At 36.4% G+C, this 20,529-nt stretch overlaps 1 protein-coding gene across 1 annotated transcript in view; it reads right to left on the reverse strand.

Annotated features, from left to right (window-relative positions):
* LOC101967290 (EF-hand calcium-binding domain-containing protein 13) overlaps positions 1-18,630 on the reverse strand; it is a 125,734-nt gene extending 107,104 nt beyond the window's left edge. The window contains exons 1-6 of the mRNA XM_078040988.1: positions 18,523-18,630; positions 12,742-12,902; positions 7,800-7,914; positions 3,934-3,984; positions 3,163-3,293; positions 1,937-2,019 (exon numbers count right to left, since the gene is read on the reverse strand). Coding sequence (XP_077897114.1) covers positions 1,937-2,019; positions 3,163-3,293; positions 3,934-3,984; positions 7,800-7,914; positions 12,742-12,902; positions 18,523-18,630 — 649 coding nt within the window. The remainder of the gene's footprint in view (positions 1-1,936; positions 2,020-3,162; positions 3,294-3,933; positions 3,985-7,799; positions 7,915-12,741; positions 12,903-18,522) is intronic.
* Positions 18,631-20,529: the final 1,899 nt, after the last annotated feature.

Here is a 20,529-nt window from a genome sequence, read left to right on the forward strand (position 1 = left end):
ATATCATTTATTGAACTGAGGCAACACTCTTCATTCTTTGGTTTCCGCTCCTACTTCAGAATAGGATATCCAAAAAAAATCTGGTGAACTAAATTTGGTATAGTTCAGTAACTACTACATTTTATTTTCAGGAAACAGCACTAAATACAAAAGAAAGATCTTTTAAATTACAACAGTGACTTTATTAATAATAAAAGTTTTACTGGAATACTGGACATGAAGCCAGATTTCAGTGAAATGGGAAGCAAAAAAAAATGGAATAACTGAAGACGCTTCTCTGAAAAGTAAAGAGTATAAAATTGGTAAAGAAAAGATCCTGTGGAAGCAAAAAAAAAAAAAAGAACCCAAATTAGAAGTGAAAAACAGCAATCCCACTTTGGGATATTAATTCAAAGGAACTGAAGTCAGAATCTCAAAGAGACATATTAGCATTTCCATGTTCATGGCAGCACTTCTCACAATAGCCAAGATGTTGAAACAGCCTGAATGTCCACCAAAAGATGAGTGGATTTAAAGGAAAAAAAGTGTAGTATATACACATAATGAAATATTATTCAGCCTTTAAAAAGAAGAAAATCCTGTAATACACAATAACATGGATGAGCCTGGAGGACATTATGTGAGATAATGAGCCAGTCATAGAAGGACAAACACTGTGTGATTCTACTTGCATAAGATGTCTAAAACAATCAAACTCATGAAGCCAAGAATAGAACTGTGGTTGCCAGGAACATTGTGGGAGGAGAAAGCAGGAAGTTGTTAAGCATGGATATAAAATTTTAGTTACTCTTCATACTGAAGCAGGGGATCACAAATTCAAGGTAAGCCTGAGCAATATAGCAATAAACAAAACAAAAATTTACACAAAATAAATAAGTTCTAGAGCTCTGCTGTACAATTTTGTCCCTATAGATAACAATACTGTATTTTACTTAAAACTGTTAAGAAGGCAAATCTCATGCTAAACATTTTTACCATAATAAAAATTTTTAAGAACAAAAATAAATGGGGGAGAAAATATCCACTTTCATATATTTCAGAGAAGCAAATTTTAATATTTTAATTAAATAAAAGGGTTTTTAAATTTTAACAAATAGGTGTGATAGGGTTGAGGATTTGAGGAAAGAAATGACTATTTGAAATAGGCACCAAAGGAAATAGGAGAGAGAGCTCTGGCCAAAACTTAAAGGAATGCCAACTGTGGTTAAAAAAAAAAAAAAAAAGTAGCTAGGGCTAGAAATCATATTGGTGCACCAAATACAGAGGTCAAGGAAATGAAATTGTAAATAAAAAGAGCTAAGAGTGTAAGAGATTGTGAACAGAGAACAAGTCATGAAAGTCTAGATTTCAACATGATGACCATTATGATTTGCAGCCATGATTTCTGGTCAGAGAAATAGAGGTGGGAAGCTAGAGCGGCACAGGGGTTATCTACTTGGACACTAAGCTAATACAATGAGCAGAGTTAAGAATGAAAGAAAACTATGCCAAATTACTCCATAAATACAAAGAAGAAGCCCAAGTTAGAGGTTAATGTCAAGAAGGAGTAAAGGGTAGAATACCCCTGAGCATAAAGGTACTGATAAGGGTTAGGCTGTAGCTTAGCGGTAGAGCACTTGCCTAGCATGCGTGAGGCACTGGGTTTGAGTCTCAGCATCACATATAAGTAAATAAAATAAAGGCCCATTGACAACTAAAAATAATAATAATAATTTTTTAAAAGGTGCTGATGAGAATATTCCAGTTAAATCAACAGAGCAAAAGATATTTATGGACTAAACTATCTACTTTTGTTTTCTTAGGGCCTGCAGCATTTATCATATAATGTAATATCAGTTGATATCATAAGCCACTGGGAATGGAAAAATAGGCACTAACTGCTGAAAGAGCATATAATCAGGAAATTTATTCAAGTAATTCTAGAACTTCTTTTTACCACTTAATTCTTCTGCATAAAAATGTCCTTGAGGTATTTCTTCATATAATGTCAGAGAGAGGTTAGAATGTAATTTCTTTTCCCTGTCAAAGAAACACCCACATTAGAAAGCAGCAAATACAATTATATAAAACCACATTTTAAAATATTAGCAAACCAGTTCTGGGGTTGTGGCTTAGTGGTAGAGTGCTTGCCTAGCACATGTGAAGCACTGGGTTCGATTCTCAGCACCACATTTAATTAGTTAATTAATTAATTAAAGGTATTGAGTTCATCTACAACTAAAAAAAAATTTTTAAATATTAGCAAATCTATCAATAGCCTGAGATTCATATCTATCTGCTTCTCTCCCCTCCCTCCTTCTCTCTCTCCCCCTCCCTCCCTTCCTCTCTCTCTTCCTCCCTTCCTCCCTCCCTTTCTCTCTCTCTTCCTCACTCCCTCCCTCTCTCTCTTTTTCATCATAAGAATCTTTTCCAAAGAATTTTCAAGTGATAGAGTTTCATATTCTTTCCCTAGAATTCCCACCTTGTTTCTTTTACACACTGTATTTGTAAGGAACAGAATTTACTGATCCTAGTCAGTAAGTAGACCCTATTCTTTCATTGTGGTCCAATTTTTCCTATTATAAGTCACAGCAATTTTTTAAGAAAGTTGTTATAATAAGGCAAATAAAAACATCTTTAGGGGCTAGGTTGTAGCTCAGTGGTAGACCACTTGCCTAGAATGCATGAAGCACTGGGTTCAATTCTTAGCACCACATATAAATGAATAAATAAAAAATAAAGGTTCATCAACAACTAAAAAAATAATTAAATCTTTAAACAGCCAAAGAATTAAAGATCTCATCACCTGTCAGTAAAAATGTCTGGAAAAGATGATTCCTTTGATACTATTATAAATAAATAAATCATATATCATCAGTATTAGAAGAAATATTAAGAGTGTATATAATACAAGATTCTTGTACAGAAGTGGAAAATGAGGCCCAGAAATGTAAAGTGAATTTTACAAGAGCCTAAACTAAAACATGATGTCAATTAGTACTCAATTTAAGTCTTCCAATCCCAAGTACAGTGCTCTTATCTCTACTTGATCCTAAGAGCACAGTCTCTTAATTTGCACAAACTATTTGACATTACGTATGCAAAAGAGACAGATAACTCTGGAAAATAAAAAACCCAATCTTGAAGCAATAGTTAAGGAATAGAATACAATAATTTAAATACCAAATAAATGAGGAAGATGTATAAAGAGGTAATGAAGTCTTGGGAACATGGTACTGATTCGGCAACTGGCATAAAGTGCTTTCTTTCCTGGTCATCTCCTCCTTTGACAGCTTCAGAGAGGGAGAGGCAATCTAGGTCCAAAAGCAAGTACATTGGTGCCTGAGATAACCCTAGTAATCCATCACTCTTAGAAAATGAACCTCTTAAAGGATAATCATAACTTGAGCTTCTCACCTAGCTATGCTTCTGATGTAAAATTGCTTTCTGTAATTAAATTGCATTTCATATATGCTAAATTTTTAAATAAACTATATGGTGTTCACTAATTGCCTTCTAATTCATATTCTGTCAATTTGCAGTCATGAATTTTATAGCACAAGGAAAACCTATGGTATAGTGAGAACAACATGACTCAGCCACCAGACTAGGCTACATAAACAGATTTTAACTACAGGAACAAAATAATGTGAAGAATCAACACAGTTATTCAAATGACACAGGTAATTATTGTCATGATTGAGTAAATTATCCATATACAAACATGATTTAAGAGACAAACAGCTAGATAAATAGAAAAGTACCACTTTAGAAAAGGAGGACTCAATTATAGATGTCTTCAATTTTACATGGAACCTATAACCTTGAGTTTCAAAGACTACTCAGAATATAGAAAACAAACTCAAGCCACAAAAGATTGATAGAAATTGGTACTGAGATCCCAAAATCTTCAAATCAATGTTCTCAGCAAGAGTAGGCTAGGAAAAAACTTACCTTCACTGGAGGAGTATACCAAGTATGGTTTCTTTCTGTCTCAACTCTGGGCTGGAAAATAGAAAGAGAAGAAGAAAGACCATTTCTCCTCATCAGTTATAGCCATGTCTCCAGGCACACACAAATTCTGAATTCAAATTTACACTAAATATGCGGGCCAGAAAAATAGAAATTTAAAAAATTCATTTAAAGTGATCCCAGACATGTAACAGTTATGAAGTGCAGGGCAGAAGCAAATATAAATTCTCAAAAAAATTCTCTTGGAGGTTCAGAGATTTATCATGAGACTCCCATAAATGTAGATCAAGTATATGTGAAAGAATGAAAAAAATATAAAATGTTCAAGGACACAGTTAATATAAATGAGAATCATACAAAATGACAGATTTAGATTCCCGAAGATTTTATATATTTATCAGATACCAATCTTTATCAGACAACCATAGTGAAGTAACTAAGGAAAAGGAGCAAAGAATATGATTTAAGGCAGATTTTTAAAATCACCAAATAAAACTTTTAGAACTAAAAAATAAAATAACTGAAATTAAAATCTCAATGGGGAGGCTGGGATTGTGGCTCAGTGGTAGAGCATTTGCCTAGCATGTGTGAGGCTCTGGGTTCAATCCTCAGCACCATGTAAAAAATAAAATAAAGGTATTGTGTCCACCTACAACTAAAAAAAAAATAAACATAAAAATCTCAATAGGGGGCTGGTTCTGGGGCTCAGCAGTAGTGCACTTGCCTGGCATGTGTGAGGCATTGGGTTTGACTCTCAGCATCGCATATAATAAAATAAAGGTCTATCAACAACTAAAAAAAATATTTTTTAAAAATCTCAATGGGAAGGCTAAACTGCAAATTAAATTCAGGTGGATGAAGAACAAGTGTACCACAAAGTACATAAGGAAAAATTACAAAATACAAGAAAGAAAAAGAGAAATAGATAAAAACAATGTGAAGTAATCTTGCTATAGTTTAATGGGTTGCTATGTTAAAGACTTGGTCCCTGGGCTAAGTCTGGAGGTAGTAGAAGCTTTAAGAGGTAGAACTCCATGACAGGCCTTTAGATCACTGGAAGCATGACTTCAAAGGGACTATGGAATCCTAGTCTCTGTCTCACTTTCTGCTTCTTAGCTCATGAGGGTTGTGGTTTGCTCTGCAACATATTCCTGCCATTACATATATACATATTTCTGCCCCATCAGAGGCCCAAAGAATGGAGCCATTGATCTTGGACTGAAAATTCCAGAAACATAGGACAAAATAAAGCTTTTTCAATTTATAAGTTAATTTCTCAGGTATTTTATTATAGTAACATAGAGTTAATACAAATGTGAAAGAACATGAAGAACAGAATCATAAGGTCTAATATACATCTAACAAGAATCAGAAGGACAGTAAAAGATTAAGGGAGAAGAAATTCTCTTAACAGATAATGAACCCAAATTTCACAAAACTGAGGAAAGGCATTCAACCTCAGATTTAGGAAGCACAACAAATATCAAAATAGAAAAATAAAAAGTAAATGTAGGAGTTAGTATGGGGAGTCTGCCATTCTTCAGATCCATTTCCAGGTTCCTCCTATGCTTAGGAGCCCTATGCTTCCGTGCTACCCAGGTGCTGAAAGAAGCACAGGGAGAACACTGGGCATCAGGAAATGATACCCCCTTGATGTAGCAGCTTTCTTTAGAAAAAAAATGTCATTTTTCTACTTCTTAGCAGTGGAAACTCTCATTTATCATAGTCTAATTGATCAAGATTGACAACTATGTCCCAGAAACAATTCTTGCCATCATCATGCATTTGCCGGAGGTGGGAGCCCAAGACAGAGAAGATCTCCAAGGAATCTCTGAAAATGTCTTCTAGAGAAATTGCTACCAGGGCTGAAAGAAGATGGATTATGATTTGTGAAAAACAACTGAGATGCTTGCAGGGCAGCCACTAGCTGTATGGCTGCACACTTTTTATGGCTACTTCTAGCCAAACATGTTAACTGAAATATGCCTCTCTTGTTCACACTAAAAAGAGAATGATTGAACTCATCTGGGAAACAGGGGACACAAGCAGTGCCTTGCCCTAGTGGAACAGTAATGTGAACCTGAGGAATCATGAGGAGAATGGGTATTATTAGGATGTAGTTATTAATGAGCAATGGATGCATAGCAAGGTCACAGGGTTACTTTAAAGTTCTTCAAGTTACTGCCAAAGCATTTCATAGAAGACATAAGAATGGTAAACAAATATATTAAAAAAAGATTCATCATCTCTAGCAATTAGATAAATGCAAATTAAAACTATATTGAGAATCCATTTCACTCCAGTCAGAAGAGCAATTATCAAGAATACAAATGAAAATAAAATGTTGGTGAGGATGTAGGGAAAAAGGTACAGTCATATATTGCTGGTGGACTGAAAGGTGGTGCAACTACTCTGGAAAGCAGTCAAGATTCCTCAAAAAACTTAGAATAGAATAATCATTTGACCCAATTATCCCACTCCTTGGTTTAAATCCAAAAGGACTTAAAGTCAGCATACTACAGTGACACAGTCACATCAAAATTTATAGCAGTTCAATTCACAATAGATAAACTATGAAACCAACCTTGGTGCCCCTCAATAGATGAATGGATAAAGAAAATGTGGTATATATACACAATGAAATACTACTCAGTCATAAAGAAGAATTTTATGACTTTTGCCAGTAAATGGATGGAGCTGGAGACTATCGTGCTAAGTGAAATAAGCCAATTCCCAAAAGACAAAGGTTGAATGTTCTCTCTGATATACAGATGCTAACACACAAACAAGGAGAGGAGGAGGAAGAATAGAAATTCATTGGATTGGACAAAGGGGAATGAAGGGAAGGGAGCGGGGATAAGAATAGGAAAGACAATAGAATGAATCAGACATATTTTTCTTTGTTCATACATAAATACGTCACAGTGAATCTCCATATCATGTAAAACCAGAAGAATGGGATCCTAGTTAGAATTTACACTCCAGGTATGTGTAATATGTCAAAATACACTCTACTGTCATGAATATCTAAAAAGAATGATTTTATTTAAAAAGCTCTGAATGAAATTGGAATAGAAATAAACTTTTAAAAATAATCAAATATAGGAAGTTGAATGATGCCTCCACAAAAAGATATGTCAATGTTCTAATCTCTGGAACCTGTGAATATAACCTTATTTGGAGAAAAATTCTTTGTAGATGTAAGTTAAGGGTCTTGAAATGAGATATCCAATAATGGATATGTTCACAAAAGTAAGGAAGAGGGAAATTTGAGATAGAGGAGAGAAGGCCATAAAGACCCATGTGAAGATGAAGGCAGAGACTAAGGTTATACTGCCACAAACCAAGAAACACTAGGCTCATTTTTTAAATAGCAGAAATGTCAGCAGAGGTCACAGGTTTAAAACTAAAAACTGGTTTAATGGAGAAAAAAAGGGCAAATTTTCATCACCTTCTGAAAGGATATCTTATCTTATTTTTTTAAAAAAGAGGGAAAACAAAGCATGATGATGCACTCCTAAAGTCAGGAAGCTGAGGCAGAATCAACTCTAGCCAGGGCAACATGGGACTCCAACTCAAAAAAAAAGAAGAAGGAAAAAAAAAGACAGAGGCTGGAGCAGGAGGATCACAAGTTCAAAGCCAACCTTAGAAACTTAGCAAGGCCCTGACTCAAAATCATAAATTTTTTAAAAAGGGGTAGAAAAGTGACTTAGGAAAAAGAGAGGAAGAGGAAGGAGAAGTAACACTTAAAATAGTGACATTTTAAAACTTGGACTTAAAATACACAAGAATGTTTGAGGCCCAAGGACAAATATTTGAAGGTGAAAGGAAAATTTCCAAATATTTACCTCAGTTCTTGTACTGTGCAGTTGTACTTGTAAACTTTTCTTTCTCTTGAACTTTTTTGCTCCTGAAAAATCAGAGGATTTTTCTTCTCTACATAGGAATACTGATGTTTTATACCTAAATCACACAGAAATCAGAATAACTCCTAGATTGCTTTTCTTCCTCTTTCCTTCTTTTCAACATTTAATTATGGAAATTTTCAAACATAAACCAAAATAGACAGAATAATGTAATGATCCCCCACATGTAACTATCACCCAGCTTCACTAATGGCCAGTCTTTTTCCATCTATAACTTTACCCCTGTTCTTATCCTTTATTATTTTGAGATAAATCCCAGTATCATATTATTTCTTTTTTTTTTTTTTAAAGAGAGAGTGAGAGACAGAGGGGGACAGAGAGAGAGAGAGAGAATTTTAACATTTATTCATTTTTTCTTAGTTCTTGGCGGACACAACATCTTTGTTGGTATGTGGTGCTGCTGAGGATCGAACCCGGGCCGCACGCATGCTAGGCGAGCGCGCTACCGCTTGAGCCACATCCCCAGCCCCTCATTTTATTTCATTACAAAGATCTTTTGGGGAGGAGTACTGGTGACTGAACCTAAAGACACACTATTACTAAGCTAAATCCCCATACTTTTTCATTTTTTTAATTTTGAAACAAGGTCTTGCTAAATGGCCAAGGCTGGCCTCAAACTTATGAACCACCTTCCAACTCCCAGGTAGTTGGGATTACAGGCTGTGCCACTGCATCCAGTCTCATCTGTAAAGATTTCAAATATATATCTCCATAAAATACATTAGGTTTTTTCCTATAATAAACATAATAAAATGCTATTATGACCCCTGAAATATTAACAGACATTTCTAAATATCATAAAGTAAGATAATCAGAGTTCAAGTTTCCGGTTGTCACTTAAACAATATAAACTGTTTCAACAATTTGCATCAGATTCAATAAAGTCCCCAGGTTATAGTTGGCTAATCTGTCTTAAATCTCCTTTTATCTATAGCTTCTCCTTTCATTTTTCAACAATGATGAAAATGATGAAGATGATGTCATTTGTCCCATAGATTTTCCAATCTGGACTTTGCTGGCAGTTTCATCATGATCATAGGATTCTAAAGTTTGATCATATTAATGTTTAATTTTTTAGGGGGAAGTACAAAACCACTTGGTTTTTTAAGTGGTGTTTTTTCCTTCAGGAAGTACATAATGTCCAATTGACTCTCTGTGTGGTGAGCCGCCTCTGCCGTTTATGCAGATTATGGTTGCCATTACAAGATGGCGCTGGCTCCGCTGTGGTTTGTGACAAACAACTCCTTATTTGGGAGAGTTGGCGCATGGCTTTTCAGCACCCTATGAGAAAGTTCTACGTGGCAGCTTCGCATTGGGGCTTGGGATGCTATATTAAGGCTGGGAGGGGCATCCGAGGAATCAGTAGAAGAAATATCAAGGGCCTGAATAAACCGCTGAAAGAAGATTCCCGAGTTGCGTCTTCCTTGCGGGCAAGGGGTCGCGACATCTCTGTATAATTTTGAATACATGAATTTAAGTATATTTGATGTAGTTTAATCCATGTAAAAATTGTTCTTTATTGATGCTCTAATTTTCTCATCTTCAGTGGAAAAAGGCAGGAGCTTCTTCAAGTAGGCACTTAAGTCCTCCTGATGTATCACTGGTAACATTCTTCCTTACTTTTCTTATCTGTAGAAGTCAAATGTTCTGGGCCTCTCTGTATATTTTCTCTACCTGAAATTGGCCACATCTCCAAAGAGCCTTTTAATAAGAAGTGGTATTTCAAGGCTAAAGTCTGGGCACTAGAAGCTGAAATGCCTTTTAATAATTTGCTTTCTTGTTACTTTTATTTCTTATTTCCACTTCCTATTGTACTGCAAAGAATTTTCACAACACAAACATCACATAAACTAGAAAAAGATAAATACAATTAGCCTGAATCAAACTGGAAGAGATAAGACCAATGCTCTTAGAAAACTACATAGTTTTACTTCAGATAATTCAGGATATATCTAAATTTCAAGGACAAACATAAAATTATTTTTGTGTTCTTTAAACACTGTTGACTAGGAATGATTCCAGGCTGAACTAGATTCCAAACTTGTTTTCTCCACATTGTAATTACCTGGAGAGCTTCAGAAAACACTAATACTTATGTCCCATTCCCAAATATTGGTTTAAGTGTTTGGGTGTGGTCTGATATTGAAGTTTTAAAAAATACCCACATAATTCTAACATGCAGACAAATTGGGACTTACTATGGCAAACCCCATAGATTTGCTCCTGTCCAGTATTCACATCAACTTAGTTACAGCTCCTCATACTTGGAGTAATATCTTACTCTTCCTTGTTCACAAAACTAAAAGTTTTTTCAGAAATGGTTCCTTCTTTTTAGAGCAAGACCTGCCTAGGTAATACACAGGATAATGACTAAGTTATATATTTAATAGTTTTAGGTAAATTTAGTCCTAAACAAACTTGTAAAATAAGAGAAAATTTTATCATACATCCAGCAGATACTTTGCCCTTTGGACTCTGTATCCCTTTTATTTTTTTTAATTTATTTTATTTTATTTATTTATTTATTTATGGGGAGGGGAGTGTTGGGGGTTGAACTCAGGGGCACTCAACCATTGAGCCACATCCCCAGCTGTACTTTGTATTTTATTTAGAGACAGGGTCTCACTGAGTTGCTTAGTGCCTCACTTTTGCTGAGGCTGGCTTTAAACTCACAGTTCTCCTGCCTGAGCCTCCTGAGTTGCTAGGATTAGAGGCATGCGCCAGGATACCCCGGCTTCTGTTTCCCTTTTAAATCCAATCCCCCAAATTCCTATCCTGAAATAGAAATTACCTATCTTACTTAGTCCCCTCTACAAACCTCTGGTCCCATAGGCAATGACTTTCAACTATTTTGAAAATAAATAGGCTAACATAAATTTTCTATTGAGAAACAGTACAGAAAGAGAATATATAATAACAAACTATTCCACAAAACAATACTTATCCATATTATGTGAAAAGTACTAATGTAGTCAGTTCTAAACTATTTCCTCAAAAAGAAAAAAACAGTAGTGACTTTCTTTTTGTATGTCTGGGTTTTTGTTGTTGTTGTTATTGTTGTTTGTGTAGTTTGGGGGTTGGTTTGGGGTTTTTTTGGTTTTGTTTTCTGGTTTTTTTTTTTTTTTTTTGGTAATGAGTATTGAACTCAGGGGTGCTTAACCACTGAGCTACATCCCCAGCCCTTCTTCATTTTGAGACAGGATCTCACTAAGATGTTTAGGTTCTCAGTAAGTTATTGAGGCTGGCCTTGAACTTGTGATCTTTCTGCATCAGCCTCCCAAGTTGCTAGGATTACAAGAATGTACAACCATGCCTAGCAACTAGTAGTGACTTTCTAAACTGATTTCATGACCATTAATTTCACGACCATTAATGGGTCACAGCCTAGAGTCTACTGCTGCTTTGTCTCTGCCACCTCTTCCCTATATATCCCTCCTGAAACTGAGTCTTCCTATAACTGGTTCAATCATGGCTTCCACTCTACTACATGATTGTGGTGTTTCATCTTCTTTTTTAAGTATGTTTTTAAATTTTGAGCTGCTCCAACATCTTATGGAATAGAGATGGTTTGGTATAAATAATGAATAGTTTTAAAATATTTGTCCTGTATTCCATTCCTTTGGGGCATGTGTCTCCAAGGTGCTAACCTACTTCGAACAATGCTAAAGAAACAAGGTAAGGGACATTCCCCCTACCTTCTACTCCTTATTAGATAACAAGTTCTATTGTGATCTTCTGGAAACAATTGACTTGCTTTTGCCATCTAACAGAAATCATGATAAAAATGTTAGATTAAATAAAGTAGAAATACAAACTTATGGTAAGTAGAGGAGATTTGGGTTTAAGTGCCTCTTTAATCACAATGCTCAGATAATTTCCAACTTCACCAATTGGTAAGACAAGCATATAGGTGGACAAAGATAAAGTGAGATATATCCAGAATGTTTTCTCAGAGCTTTCTTCTTTATACAAGAAGCAAGTTTTCTATTCCAATCTTTTAAACAGAGATATGGATAAACTGTGGTATAAAGGTGTATTAAGAATTATAATGCAAAAAAATAGAGAGCTCATGTATAATGGCATAATTTGGCGTGAACATACTTTCAGAGTTACGAAAAATTGTGCTGTGAATGGATAGTTATGAATGTAATGCACTCCACTATTGCCATGTAAGAAATAAAAAAATATTAAAAATAAGCATTATTTATCCTGCATATATGTGAAAGGCTAGAGCTTCTTTTGTAACTAACAAAAGGTAACTAAGGCAATGAAATATACAAAAAAAAGAATTAACAAATATTCAAATGGTTTAATTTTATGGAAACCAGTAACCCAAGCTCAGATAGAAGAACACTTTAATTTCCTTCCTAAATTATCTTTAAGATAAATCTTTTTTAATATTTATTTTTTAGTTTTCGGCAGACACAACATCATTGTTTGTATGTGGTGCTGAGTATCAAACCTGGGCTGCACCCATGCCAGGCAAGTGTGCTACCACTTGAGTCACATCCCCAGCCCCCTAAGATAAATTTATATGGTCTGGGGATATAGCTTAGTTGGTAGAGTGTTTGCTTCACATGTTCAAGGCCCTGGGTTCAATCCCCAGCATCACAAGGAAAAAAAAAAGATAAACTTACAGATACATTGATAATTTTGATAATTGCTCTCTTCTAACTGGTATTCTATGATAGATAACAGACTTCCATATAGTTGTGACAGAAGTGAGCAAAGAATATAAGAATTGCTATTTAAGAGTTAAAGCTATGCTCCTGAAAGAATGGCCTCAAATAAGCAACATAAACTATATGTTTGGCACTAACAAAAGCATAATTCATTAAAGTTAAGATCAGCATTTTTAACTTACACATTTTTATGTTCTGGGTTATAACCTCTAATTTCAGGTGAAACTTTGTTCTCCACTATTTTAGAAAATTTGATGTATTTCTTGTTTTCAATGTTTCTTGTTCGAAAGTTGGTTCCAGAAGAATTAGAGTTATTAACTGATAAGCCAATATTTTCTTCTTCCTGTGAACAATCAAGAGTCACAATTATCCATGTTCTCTTTGTACCTATACATCAAATGCAACATTCTGGGTCCAATAATTCATGTTAGATCAGTATTTATTCTCAAATAATGCTACCAAAGGGAATTTTGTTAAAAAGGATTTTATTCATTAGTGCATTATTATTTCAGATGACCTACTTTAAATATCATCAGTTTTCCTCAGTGCATTATGAACCTCTAAAATACATGGCATTCATTACTATATTTAACAATACCTGAATCTAGTTATTAAGGCATCAGATTGAAAATATTTACCATATGCTTTACAAAGCAATAGTTTTAATCATAAAAATTAAATATAAATCAAAGGCATGATCCATGAAAGAAATAACTAATCAACTTGACTCCATTAAAATTTAAATATTTTGCTCTATGAACAAACCTATCATAAGAAGGAGAGGATAAATACTGGGAGAAAACATTTGCAAAGAACATACCTCATAAAGGACTAATATCCAAAATATACAAAAGACTCTTGAAACAGCAATCAGAAAAGAACAACCTATTTTTAAAAGGGTAAATGATCTGTACAAATACTTCACAAAGAAAATGTAAAGATAGCAAATACGCATATAAAAAGATGCTCAACATCAACTGTCATCAGGAAATTGCAAATTAAAACAAGATACCACTACACACCTGTCAGAATGGTGAAAATCCAATAATGAAAACTATAAGACATTGAGGGACTGGGTTGTGGCTCAGTGGTAGAGTGTTCACCGCACACATTCGGGGCCCTGGGTTTGATCCTCAGCACCACATGGATAAATAAAATAAAGACATTGTGTTCATCTACAACTAAAAAATAAAAACGTCCATACTATCCAAAGCATATTTGATGTAATTCCTGTGATAATTCCAATGTCATTTTTCAAAAAAAATTTTAAATCCTAAAATTTGTATTAAATCAGAAAAGACCCCAAAAAAACCAAAGCAATCTGAAGCAAAACAAAGTTAGAGCCATCACACTTCCTCATTTCAAAATGCATTATAAAGCTATAGTAATCAAAACAACATAAAAACTAGAATAGGATTAAAAACTCAGAAATAACTCAAGTATTACAGTCAGCTGATTGTTGACAGGCGTGGCAAGAACATACAATGGGGAAATGTCTTCAACAAATGGTGGTTGGAAAACTGGATATCCACATGTAAAAGAATGAAATTAAAAAAGAAAAGAATGAAATTAGACACTACTTGTCTAATTTGAATATATAAAATTGACTCAAAATGGGTAAAATAAATTACAAAGCTACTAGAGGAAAACCTTTGGGAAAAGTGCCACAGCACTGGTAATGGCGGGGTTTTTTTTAATATGACCCAGAAAGCACAGATAATAAAAGTAAAAACTGACTACTAAGACTGAATGAAGGACTGGGCTACAGCTCAGTAGTAGATCACTTGCCTATCATGCATAAGGCCCTGGGTTTGATCCCCAACACCAAAAAAGGAAAAAAGTAAAACAAGAAGAGGATTGCATGAAACTAAAAACCTTCTGCACAGCAAAGGAGACAACAGCATGATGACACAATCCACAGAGTGGGAAAAAAATTTACAAACCATACACCTGATAAAGGGTTAATATCCAAACTATATAAGGAACCTAAACATATGAAGAAAACAATCCAATTAAAAAGTTGGCAAAGAATCTGAACCGACAATTCTCAAAAATAAACACGTATAAACCAGGTGCAGTAGCATATGCCTGTAATCCCAGAAATTCAGAAGACTGAACCAGGAGAACTGCAAATTCAAGGTCAGCCCCAGCAACTTAGCAAGATCCTATCTCAAGTTAAAATATAAAAGGTCTTGGAATGTAGCTCAGTGGAAAAACACCCTGGGTTCAATCCCTAGTACTGAAAAAAAAAAGTACAAATGACCAACAGATTTGAAAGAAAATGTTCAATATCTCTAATCATTGTGAAATGCAAATAAATTACAACCAGTGATACTATTTCACACCTGTTAGAATAGCTATTATCAAAAAGATAAAAAATATCAAGGATTGGCAAGGATCTGAAGAAAAGGAAACCCTTACAAACTGTTGGTTGGAACATTAATTGGTATAGCCATTTTTGGAAAATAGTATGAAGGTTCCTCAAAAAACTAAAAATAGAATTATCATATGATTCAGCAAGTCCACTTTTGGGTATATATTCAGAGGAACTAAATAATATGTCAGAGAGATACCTGCATTCCCAGATTGATTTTAACATTATTCACAATAGCCACAATATAAAATCAACCTTGGTGTCCATGGACAAATAGATTAAAAAAAATTACAGTATATCAACACAATGGAATACTATCCAGGCTTGAAAGGAAGGAAATTCTGTCATACCCAACACCATGGATAAGACTGAAAGCTACATGAAATAAGCCAGGTACAGAAAGACAACCCTGCATGAACTCACTTATATGTAAAATATAAAAACCCTGATCTCATAGACACATAGTAAAAAGCTGTTTAACACAGGCTGGAGAAGAGGGAGGGATGGGGAAAACGAAAATATTGATCGAAAGAGTACAAAGTTACAGTTACACTGGAAGAATTTAGTGATCTGATGCACTGTATGGTAAAAACACTTGTTAATAATGTATTGTGTATTTCAAAATGGCTGAAAGAACAAATTTTTAATATTCTTATAAGTTGCTGAGGTGATGGAAACAATGGAATGATCTTGACAGAATCATTCAATTACATATACACAGCTGAAAACACCAATTTGTATCCCTTAAATATACACAATTATTATTTGCCAATTTTAAAATAATTTTTAAAGAGAGAGAGAGAAAAAAATTTTTAATATTTATTTTCTAGTTTTCGGCGGACACAACATCTTTGCTTGTGTGTGGTGCTGAGGATCGAACCCGGGCCGCATGCATGTCAGGTGAGCGTGCTACCGCTTGAGCCACATCCCCAGCCCAATTTTAAAATAATTTTAAAATTCAATGACACTATTTTAAAAACGTGAAAATCCCAAACACTATAAGTAACAAATATGAACAAGAAAGTGGAAGAACAAAAGGAACTCATTTCGTTGGTGGGAATGCAAATGGTAACAGCCACTTTGGAAGACAGTTTAAATTCTTTGGTCTCTTGAAGAAATATCCAGGTCCCTACATTAAAAGGTATTCCCATTACACCCCACAGAAATTCTCTTGGTATGGTACTACTTGGGTTGTTAGATGACAGTCCAACATATGTTCACTAAAAGAGCTCAAAAATCATCTCAGATATTAGGCAGGTTCCTGAGGACTTTATTACTCTCTAAATTTGCTTAATGATCATGGATGTATAATAATATAAACTAAAAAAATACAGGGAAAACAAGGAATCTTTAAAAACTGTCTTGAACAAATACCTGGCAGAACAAATGTTCTTTTGTTTCCATCTTTCTGCTGAGAGATAAATTCTGCTCTTCAGGATTAAAAGGCCTTGATCAACAAGTATGATTGAGCAACAGTACAAAAGGATTTCCTGCAGAAATAGAAAAAAAATCATATGTCTATTTAGGAAATTTAAGTAATTATATTTATAATTATATTTATCTACCTGAAGTTATCTCTTCAGTGTTACACTCACTTAAGATTTAATACCTAGCATTGCAGATACATGGACATAAAAAAGCAATTATTAGATTATTATAATTATTAGATTATAAATCACAGGAGAGCACCCAGTCCCTTTGTGGTATAAAGAGAAGTAAATAAATGCATCTCAAGTGGCACAAAAAGCAGAGAAATCCAATTATATTTATTCAAATAAACCCTAAGGAGTAGAACTACAGAAACAGCAATCATCAGCTAACAAATGCTTACTATGTGCTAAACATTATGATAAACACTATGACATTAATTATTTAATTTATTCTTCACAATTGTCCTTTAAGGAATTGCCATTATCCCTATTTTACAGATGAGAAAAATAAAGACTTGGAGAGAAATGAAATTTCCCAAGACCACACAGCCAGCAAGTAATGGAATCAGAATTTGAATTTAGGCAATCTAACTCAAAAGCACATGCTCTTCAGCACTATATAACATTGCCTTCAAAACAATACTACTACAAACCAAAGATGTTTTAGCTTCACTTGAGACCATGGATTTTACATCATGCAACAATAATATCCAACACTTCTGGAAATTCCCAAAATTGTCACAATTTTTTTTACTCATATCTTGAGCCACATCTGAACAGCTATTTATTACATTATTAGTAATGTTATATATTACAATGCTAGTTGTAACCATCAGTGTCTTTTTCATATTGTGAAGTATCATTATTCTGTCAAATAGAGACCCATCACTTTTAAATTGTTTGCATTTATTTCTGAAATGTGCTATAGTAATTAATTTTGAATGTGATATTTCTACTATCTCTGGAATGCAAAATAGGTTTAAAAATAAAATGAAATCATATTAACAATACCCATCTCAAGAAGACATTAGAAATCTATCCAGGTCTCCCAGCAACCCATTCTATGAAATCTCTTCTATACCTTCTCTAATCAGTTCAATCTTTAAACTATTTGTCAGAGCAATACTGTCTTCACTATCCTTGCTGTCCTCACGCTTCAAGTTACACTAATCATTTGGATTTTAATTTTCACATGTATAGTTCTTCTATCAACTCCAGTCTAAAAGAACTGGGACTGGTTACTTATCATTCTTTGAATAATCTCTCATAGTATCAAGCACAATTGTATATATAATAATAATAAAATAAAAAGGAGAAAAATGAAGGATGTTGATGACTGGGAGTTCTTTAATCATCTATCCATTCTTTCCTCAATCTGTAAACTCAACATAGATTTATCGAATGCTCACTATGCTAAGCTCTTTCTGGGCCTGAGGATATAGCAGTAAACAAAATGGGGGAAAAATCCTGCCTCAAGAAGAGCTTACATCCTAGTCAAGGAGAGAGATGATAAAATAGAAAAAAAAATTAAAATATATTGTACTTGTCAGTTATCTGTGATAAATACTAATAAGAAAAAAGTAAAGGGAAGAAGAACAGGAAGTAATATATAGAGGGAGAAATGCAGGTAATAGAAGGGTGGCCAAAGAACACTTGACTGAGAGGCAAACTTGAATGTAGAGGAACAGAGGTAGGGAGCCTATGAATATCTCAGAAAAGAGGCTTCAGCCAGAAAGAAGAGCAAGTACAATGGCCTAGAGCAAAAAGAAGCCTCACTATCCAAAAACCGTAGAAGACACTGGAAGCTGAAGCAGAAACAGCAAACAGAACAGAGGAGGCAGGCAGATTAAGGAGGGCCCATTAATAATACTAAGGACTTAAGCTCCTATCCCGGAGGGGTGGGAATCATGAAAGAGTTCTGAACAGAGGGAGACCAGACCTGAAGTCCTTTCTGAAAGAATCACTCTAGGGCCTCCTGAAGTGAAGAAAGTACTTCAAAGAGTAATCAATTGTGGTAAAAGGTGCTATTGGTCAAGACAAGTATTGAATGACTCATTAGGTTTGCAAGGTAGAAAGGACACGGAGCGATTGAGTGGAGCCTCTGGATGGTGGCTCATAAAACACCCTTGGAGAGAGAACAAGATGGTGAGGATGGGTACAGCAGACATAAAGTAGACTCTCTCATGAAGTTTCGCTGTCAAGGGAACGAGAGCAGTAACTGAGGAGGAAGTGGAGTCATGAGGATTTAATGCGAAAAAGAAAGGCATGTTTACAGAAGACTGTGTAAGACATGCCACTACAGAGTGCTTTCCCCTCTTTCACTCATGCTGCACCTCCAGCCTCCAAGGAGCCCCACTCACTTTTCCCTTGCAAATGTCCATAACAGCAATTGCACACCTAACCTCGTTGCACCTATTGCCATCAAGGAACGTTCACACATTAATCACTCCCGTCTGTCATATTTGCTTAAAAATATTTTGTGAATCTCCTCCTCCTCGGGCAAGAACCTATGCTCTGGTGGTGTCCCATAGGCCCCGTTTTTATGAGGCAAACAACTCTGAGAAGAAAGTCAACGTGTCAACAAATGAGCAAACCATCCCGGAGATGAAAGCGCAGGGAGTTTCCCAGCGACCCTGTCCTCCACCCTTCTACAGCCACTTTCTGAGGGACCGCGTGATTAGTCCCAGTCCTTGTCACTCTGCCCCTCTGACTGTCCCATTCGGGCGCCTCGCCTTCCTTTCTGGAACCTTCCTTCACCCAGCTCCTTTAATGTTCTACTGTGTCCTCCCTCACATCTCGTTCTCCTCCCTCAGGCTCCAAGGTTCTGCCTTCCTCTCTCCTCAGCAAACCTCGCCTGGACACCGCCTCAGCGTTGCTTCCATCGACCCCAAGGACCCTCCTGGCTGCCCTGCACTGCCCCGCCCTCCTTCCCTCAAGCTGAGGCTCGCTCTGGGCGACAAGCGGGTGTCCCCCAGGCGCCTCAAGACCCTTGCTCCCAGCGCCCTGGCTCCGCCTCCTTCCCCGGCTCCCGCGCAGCGCGGCCCCGCCCCCGAGGTCACCTGACCACATCCGACGCTCCGCCCACCTAGCGGACCCAGCTAGGCAGGCTCTGGACCCTGGCTGCCGCCGCCACCGCCACCGCCACCGCCACCGCCACCGCCACTGCCACCGCCGCCTCCACCACCATCCAGGCTCTAGGGCGGGCGGTGGGGAAGCGGCTGAGCTCGCCGCCGTCTGGGCGCCGACGGGAAAGCGCTGCGGTCGAGCCGGTGGGCCCCACCTCATAAGGAGCTGTGACCTCACTGCGGGCCTGAACTCAGTGTTTGGGTGCCGGGGTCTTGTCTCGCGCTGTTCTCCCGCAGCCCTGGATTTCGTCCTCCATCCTACCCATTCGCTGCTCTTCCAGCAGCTCTGTTTTTGTTCATTCTCGGGTGCTCTCACGCGGTAGCCTGACCCCCCCCCCCCACTTCAGTTTGGTTTTCTATCCCTGCTTTGAACACCTCCGCCCTCCCTTTCTTCCAGAGTTTGCGGTGCTTCTTGGTTTCTGCTACTTGGTATTGGTCTCTAATCCCAGGATCTCGAAAGGCAGAGGCAAGAGGATCGCAAATGGGAGGTCAGCCTTCGCAATTTAGTGAGACCCTGTCACCAGATAAAAAATTGAAAGGCCTGGGGATGCAGCTCAGTGGTAGAGCTCCTCTGGGTTCAATCCCCAGTACCGAAAAATAAGTAGTAAGAGACTTAAAGCAGCAGTTTTAAGGCCCTTCTTACCAATATTTACCTGAAACGAATCCCAGGCTACCTTTTGGGGTACTCTTTCTTTTGTAAGAGATAGTTTGGATTTATTTATTAAATCAACTTTTTGTACTTCCCTGAAATGATGGTGGCAAAAGAAAAAATACTGCTTTCTTCAAATATTATATCCCTAAAACCTTGTATAAATCCAGTTCAGCCAGAGGCGGTGGTGCATATCTGTAATCCCAACAACTTGAAAGGCTGAGATAGGAGGATCACAAGTTCAAAAGCAGCCTCAGCAATTTAGCAAGAACCTGTATCAAAATAAAATATGAAAAGGGCTGGGTGTGTCTCAGTGGTTACACCCACTCCCCCTAGTTAAATCCCTTGTTGCAAAAAAAAAAAAAAATCCAGTTCAGTGAAATTAATCATTT

This window comes from Ictidomys tridecemlineatus, chromosome 3 (assembly GCF_052094955.1).
Source record: "Ictidomys tridecemlineatus isolate mIctTri1 chromosome 3, mIctTri1.hap1, whole genome shotgun sequence".
Taxonomy (NCBI): domain Eukaryota; kingdom Metazoa; phylum Chordata; class Mammalia; order Rodentia; family Sciuridae; genus Ictidomys; species Ictidomys tridecemlineatus.